The sequence below is a fragment of the Triplophysa rosa genome, linkage group LG25, assembly GCF_024868665.1.
Source record: "Triplophysa rosa linkage group LG25, Trosa_1v2, whole genome shotgun sequence".
NCBI lineage: Eukaryota > Metazoa > Chordata > Actinopteri > Cypriniformes > Nemacheilidae > Triplophysa > Triplophysa rosa.
The window spans coordinates 16,419,076-16,426,406 of record NC_079914.1 but is presented as its reverse complement, the minus strand read 5'-3'; the positions used below and the strand labels follow the sequence as shown (position 1 = coordinate 16,426,406).

General features: G+C 36.0%; 1 protein-coding gene across 1 annotated transcript in view; it reads right to left on the bottom strand.

Moving 5' to 3' along the window:
- LOC130548396 (tyrosine-protein kinase-like otk) overlaps nucleotides 1-1,048 on the bottom strand; it is a 17,756-nt gene extending 16,708 nt beyond the window's left edge. The window contains exon 1 of the mRNA XM_057325141.1: nucleotides 929-1,048. Within this exon, the coding sequence (XP_057181124.1) occupies nucleotides 929-971 (43 nt within the window). The 5' untranslated portion in view covers nucleotides 972-1,048. The remainder of the gene's footprint in view (nucleotides 1-928) is intronic.
- Nucleotides 1,049-7,331: the final 6,283 nt, after the last annotated feature.

Here is a 7,331-nt window from a genome sequence, read left to right as displayed (position 1 = left end):
TATTGAAGAGACCTTTTTGAAGGAGTTTGGTTTACTTATGAGCACTTGAGCTTAAATGAGACTTGGGTGTTTGTAATAGACGTACAGTAGGTTATGATGTCGGCCATGATTTGTTGCAATTTTGAGGTGTTCAGTCTTATTATGATTTAAGAAAATAAATGCGATTGCTCTCCTCACAAATCAACTGTTTCTAGTTTTTCACTGATGTGTCTCTTAAGTGTTGAGGACTAGTGCTGCTTTGAGCCTACATTCAGTATGAGTAAAATACTCAAGTACTGTTAAAATCAGATACTCGAAGACTTTTACTCAAGTCGTTTTGAAATTGGTGACTTGTAACTAGTAATGGAGTCATTTTCACTGCAAGGTATCTGTACTTTTACTTAAGTATGGTTTTCAGGTACTCTTTACACCTCTGCTGTAAAGTTAATATCTAAGATCAGATGAGGACTCGTCGTGTGTTTGAGGAACCGCACCCAAAACCCACAAACCCCAAACACCCACAAAACCTGCGTCACAGTCATACACTCTTAAACACAATTACATTACATTCATTATTTTTCTTTTCATAATTATTGTTATGATGTAAACTGCAATCATTACATTTGTGTTCACAAAAGACAGAAATGAGATGCGCAACATCTTCCTGATGTATTCTTAGAAAACCGTTACGCGGCCCCTATTGGTCCACTGCCAAAACACACATCCTGAACTTACACACCACAAGACTAAACACGGTGTATGAAGTGTTTTTATGAACACAAGCATGTTACACATTTACACAAGATGTGTTTCTACAGCATACAAATAATAGTATTTGTTTATATTAAAATAAACGAGAAAACTGGAGGATTACAACAAATGCGCAATTTCTGTTTCCGACTTAAAGTGAAATCGTATGTGTTAAAGTAATACAATAAATGTCTCTCACCGCTCATAAGCAAAGAACAGAAGAGTATTAAGAGATTCTTCATGATGATGTTTCTCTGAGGTGCTCTCAGACGGTCTGAGATCAGTGATACAGGCGCACTGTACCAGTCAGAGCATGTCACGTGATCTCTGCAAAGGATGCTGCGCACGTCACACTATTTGAAAGTGTCGTGAAATGAACCCGAGAACAAAAAGAGCTATAAAATGGCGCTAATGTAATTATTTAAAAACACAGTGTCCTCACTGTACCACTCTACTAAATAAATGAGCACAAGCAGCTTATTAATTAACAGGGTTTGAACAATAAATGTCTGTATGCAGTCTGTAAACATGTGGTGTAAATATGTGTCAGTCAGTGAGAGAGTGACATAATATTCATGATCAATGCCCAAAAGCGCTTTGGGTTTGGCAGAAGACACGTGCTGCACTGTAACTCTGTTCTGTCTGTTATTCGCCATTTCATGCAGTTTCGAGCGTCTCAGGAAGCGCGCGCGCATGCGCTCTACAGTTGTTGACGCCTGACGGGCTTCCTGCATGGGCTGGTCCGCTGTACATTAATTGTGTTTGGCTGCGTTCCTCTTTCTTCTGCTTCTCTTTCTTTCAGATACTCTCAGTGGAGGATTAAACATGTTTCAGTAACATTCAGTAACATTTTTAAATATCATATCAATATTAATGTTTATTCTGTTACATTTATATTTTGATCTAAGTGAGTTTTGTTCATATTTATTGTGAGTGTCAAAGGGTCAAACTTCAGACACAGACAGAGAAAAAAGCTAATCGTGTGGTTTAAAACATTAAAGGACTAGTGAAGTGTTTACGATAGAGTTCATCTTGACGGTTGTGATGTTTGTCGCCCATAACAGAAGCGCAGATGAATCTGAGCGCGGTGTGATTCTGACCTCTAGTGGTGAGATGAGGAAACTGCAGTAGATGTGATTATGTTGAGGTGAAATATTATGGATTTATGTATAGAAACGAATTATAAAATTATTGATTTCATTCTGCCACCGTGATTATTAATTTGAATATATGTGTTTGTGACTGCAGGTTTGTGTGGTGGTGAGTGATTTTGTCACTGTAGATGTTGTTTTTAAGACCAGCAGTGGAAAATTTAAACACAACTTAAATATATATACATGTTAATAACATTCACAGCGACTGTTGAAACAGACATTGTTGAACATTTGTTCATGAAGCCGACTGGAACTCAAAGCAACATAAAGTTAATTTAGTGTGAAATGAGAAGTGAGAGCTGAGCAACACAAACACAGAATGAATGTGTGAAAAACATCAAGGTGTGAGCTACAGTTAAAATAGTGAGTGAAAAGAAGAACAGAAAAAATACTGAACACATGAACTATAAATGTCTGAGGCTGAATTGTTACTGTGTTTAAAAGACGTCTTTTCCTGGTAACATCTCACAAAATACATTCTGTTATGAGGTAATCACAACATGTCCATTAAAGTAAATGATAGAGATTGATAAACTTCTTAGAAAAGGCAGTTTTACATCAACATTCTAAATAATAAACATCTTCTAGTTACCTATATAACATCTGACAGCAGACGTCTCAGAGATGTGTTGCAGATGAGCAAACAATAAAAACAAATATGTCTCCCAGATGTATGTGTGCTGTCAGTGATGGGATATATCACCCTCCAAAGGGCACTTGAGAGGGAACACAACCATGGCCGCCACACTAAAGGGTCACTCCAAACCAAAGTGCTCAACTGGCCACTTCAGAGGGCCTTTTGAAAGGGGTTTGAATGGTCCAACTGATGGACACTTGATTCTATGTGTAACGACGACGCCTCCTCCTCAGTTTATTCAGGTCAGTGTTGAAGTACAGTCTGTTGATCTGTTGTCTTGTGTGGACAAACTCATCAGAATGATGATAAACATGGGCCTATAGTCTACAGGCCTGCTTCATTTATTTGACTGTTCATTTATTTGTCCAATTTTGGTGGAATATTATTGATTGCTGTTATATATATTTGTTGTTAGAACAGTATATTAGTCTTTAAACACCCATATGTCACATCTAATGTTTAATTTGATTGAACGTGGTGACTCGTATCCCAGATAGTACAATCCATCTGGCTTACGTCTATTTGACGTCTGCATTTACATCTGCAAGACATCTGCAATACGTAGTTTGCTCATCTGCAATACGTCTCGGAGACGTCTGAACGTCTGTAATACGTCTGCTAAAGATCTGGAGATCTGCTGCGTAAAAACATCTGCTAAACATCTTAGAAAGAGCTGCTTTACATCCATTCTAAATCATAAACATCTTACAGACATCTTCTAGATGTCTATGTGACGTCTGACAGCAGACGTCTCCGGGACGTATTGCAGATGAGCAAACAATGTATTGTAGATGTCTTGCAGATGTCAAATAGACGTCAGCCAGATGTATGTGTGCTATCAGGGATGTAATCCGTTGCTGGAGCGACGGCTCCGCCTAGCGGTCACTCGCGTGTATTTCACTTTGACCTGTTCCTTATCAGTTGCAGTGTGTATCAGTACATTAGTCGTAAATGTCTTGTTACATTAACTTATTGATTGTTATTATTTGTTGTATAACAGAAACCACAAACAAACAACCCCCAAGAATGTATATATCTATCATTGGCTGATGGCAAAATGCCCAATAATTTACTGGAATAAATCAGTGATTTCTTTATAATTTACAAGAATATTATTATTGCTGTTTTGAATGATGTGTATTATAACATTGTAGTCACGTGATGCTACAGAGTAATCAGGTACCTAGCATCCCAGCTAGCACACGTTCGTCTGTAATACGTCTGCTAAAGATCTGGAAAACATCTGCTAATTATCTTAGGAAGAGAAGTTTTACGTCCACTCAAAATCATAAACATCTTACAGACATCTATATGACATCTGACAGCACACGTCTCTGAGACGTGTTGCAGATGAGCAAACTATGTATTGCAGATGTAAATGCAGACATCAAATAGACACCTGGCAGATGTAGTGTGCTATCAGGTCAAATAGTTATAATTAAGGAGCATAACGTATAAAACACTTTTATAGTGTGTTGATTCTCTCCATATAGCCTCAAAATATCAACTCTAGACCTTTTCAAATCCCATTCCTCTCTCTTCATCCTTGTTATGCACATTAGGCAAGCAATGCCAAACATATGACTTTCAAGACAAGAATCCCGTTCCTTCAACACTTTTAACATACAACTTTCTTTACCTTTTTATGTAAAATCTTTCCACACCTTAGGATTCTTTTCTTTACATCACTCAAACCCACACATTTTCATAATTTCTTTCACTTTCACATTTACATTTACATTTATGTTTTCCCTCTTTCAACATTTTTCCCCTTTTCTTTTCCTAAAGCCCCAAACTGGAGTGTTTCCACAGTCTCTTATAGTCTGTATCACCTGTCTGGAATAATTGTCTCAGCTGACATCAGTTCCCCATCAGTGTAGTGGTTCGTGCCTAACATCACCAGAAGAGGGCGACATACAGAGACAAAGTGAGTTCAAACAGTGATTGAGATCAGTAAGATCATACAGTACATACAGAATCAGAACTCATTCACACTGTTTATGAACTACATCTCTTCTATCATTCTATATGTAGAATGGATATATGAAGAATTAAAGAATATATATATAAGACCTCACCTTACATTTAACATAAAGAAAACTCCTGTTCTTTCAGGAGTCAAGCGCAAGACAAAACATCCATCTTGTCAAAATGTTAAAGAATATACAAAAATAAAACAAATGTTTAACAGTACAAACACCATTACAATGGCAAAATGAAGTTTCACAAAACTCTGATCTGTTACAGATGCATGTTACAGGAGATGAAACATTTCACATTTTCAGGACAACCTCAAGAACTAAGTCAGCCACACCAAGAATGAGTTTTTTGTTTGTCACATAAGAACACATTAAGTATTAATAATGGAACATTAGCCACAGTGAAGAATGGCTTTTGTCATAATGTGTATCAGAATATGAGCGGTCTAGTATACGTCTGTCTCTTTCTCCTCTTCTTTACGTGTCTCTGTGAGAACACACAGACAGAATCACAGGGGTTATTAGATCATGTGATCTCACATGGACATGTCTCACTGTAGCTACACAAACAAAAGAGAGAAACATGACAGAAACTTAATCAGCACAATATAGATCAACACAACAGAAACTATTTTATTTACATTTATAAAGGAATTTGTCAATAAACAAATGTTTATGTTTCCATGTCCTCGTGTACATGTCTATAAATAATAATAATATGAAAATGATTGTTGTACTTTGTGATACTGGACTGATCTTGATGTTAATAGTTTTTTCTGTTCTTGGGATGAAACTGAAGACAAACACAGAGACTGAACCTCAACATTTTAGATCCGAGCCACCAAATAAACTCAACTCAACTTTATTTATATAGCGCTTTTTACAAATTTTCATTGTTACAAAGCAGCTGTACATGAGACATATTGACTATAAGCAAAACAATTAAAGTTATACCTGCAAAAACAAGAAAAGGTTGAAAACACAGAAGACAGACATACACGCATACAAAACACTCCACACACACAATATGCACATGTACTAACACACATACACACACACACAAACGCGCACGCACACACACGTACACAGACAAGTACACACGCACGCACGCACGCACGCACACACACACACGCACAGTGAGAGCACACATTTAAGATAAAGGAGAAGCACAGGTCAAATATAACAGACTATAAATTCCTATAAGCAATATTAATTAAAACATTAAAAAATAAACTCCAAATAAAATGATGTGTGTGTTTATTTGGTCTTCACAATCACAAACTCTTACAATCTGACATAAAGCACTTTTATTTTACTCACTGTTGACTTTTTTACATTTCTCAGTCAGTTAGTATCAGTGAATCTACACAAACCCCATCATCATCCTTTAACATCAGAGCGTTCATGTCAGGTAAACACATGTTTATATTTACAAGCCACAAAAGTTTGTGCTACAAACTATAAGTGTGAAATTTACTTAATAAAACACTTAAATTAAGAACATATGACCAGAATGTTGTTAAATGTTTTTTCCAATATATGCCATCCAACACAAAGTACATACCAACATATGTAAATAAACAATTATGTGTTTTTCCAGTATAGCTAATTAATAATGTACAGTTATAAATATGAATCAGTTATTAGTCTCATATATTTGAAGATGTCACTTAAATGTTCCTCAGGATCCATGAACAAACATTTCTCTGAATCGCGGATATGTGAAGCCTTTTATACAATCACCTTGCGAGCTTGGCTTTCAAAATAAAGGTCCTTAAATTCAAATACAAAAAATCACACACACAAATACACCATGAATTACAAATTACATGGGAAATGTACACTAAGTAGACTTAAACTAGTACCAAGTTTTTAGCCGGATCTCTAAAATCTCAGCTGGTGTGTCTCTCACTAACCTGAACGGGGATTTGCGGTAACAGCGTGATCTACTAGAGTTGATAAATTCACAATAATGCAGAACAAACTCAAACATGACAATTTATTAGTCAGGTATATGTTTCATGCCAATCACAGAATCAATCCAGAGAGTACAAAAACTAAATATCAAATCCTCAAAGATTAAAGGTCCAGTCAGTGAAATCTAGCAGCAAGGTTGCAAATTGCATTTCTGTCTTAGGTCCTCCAAAAATTACACACTGGACCTTTAATCTACGAGTATAAGATGAATACCTGACAATAAAAAAGGAACACACACACACACACACACTTTTGAAAGCCACACCTCTCCACCTCCAGTTAGCTTTACTCAACATAAAACATTTAGTTTCATTAACGATTTGAAACTGGATGTATGTAACATCTCTACTGTGTTCAGATGTAGAAGGTTATTGTGTCAAATAATGGATCACACATTACTTGTGCTGATGTGTTTGTGGTGTCTTGTTGGTAAGTTAACATTGTTTTTTTGTTTGTTTTTGTAAATACTTTACCTTTTAATTGTTACCTTTTGATGGTGACTTAATTGCAAATAACACTGCACATATTAAGGTTGATGCCATTCGGTGGTTGAGCTAATTTTTTAAAAGGCTATAAATATCTGTGTACTCGCTGCAAGTATTTCCAAGTATTTGTTCTTGGTATGAATATATTTTAAAAAATGGATCTGTTTACATTTTTTCTTAATCTGATAAAGTAGCCAAACCCAAATCCCATGGTTTTTATTTCCTGCTTGATTTAAATGCAGTTGTAGTGTTGTTGTGACGTTACCAAATGAAATCTCTGGGTAAGATCTTGTCATTGATATAATATGTAAGTGTGGAATAGTGAGTCTTTGATAATTGTATTAAATACTGTATATGCACAGCCTTTGAA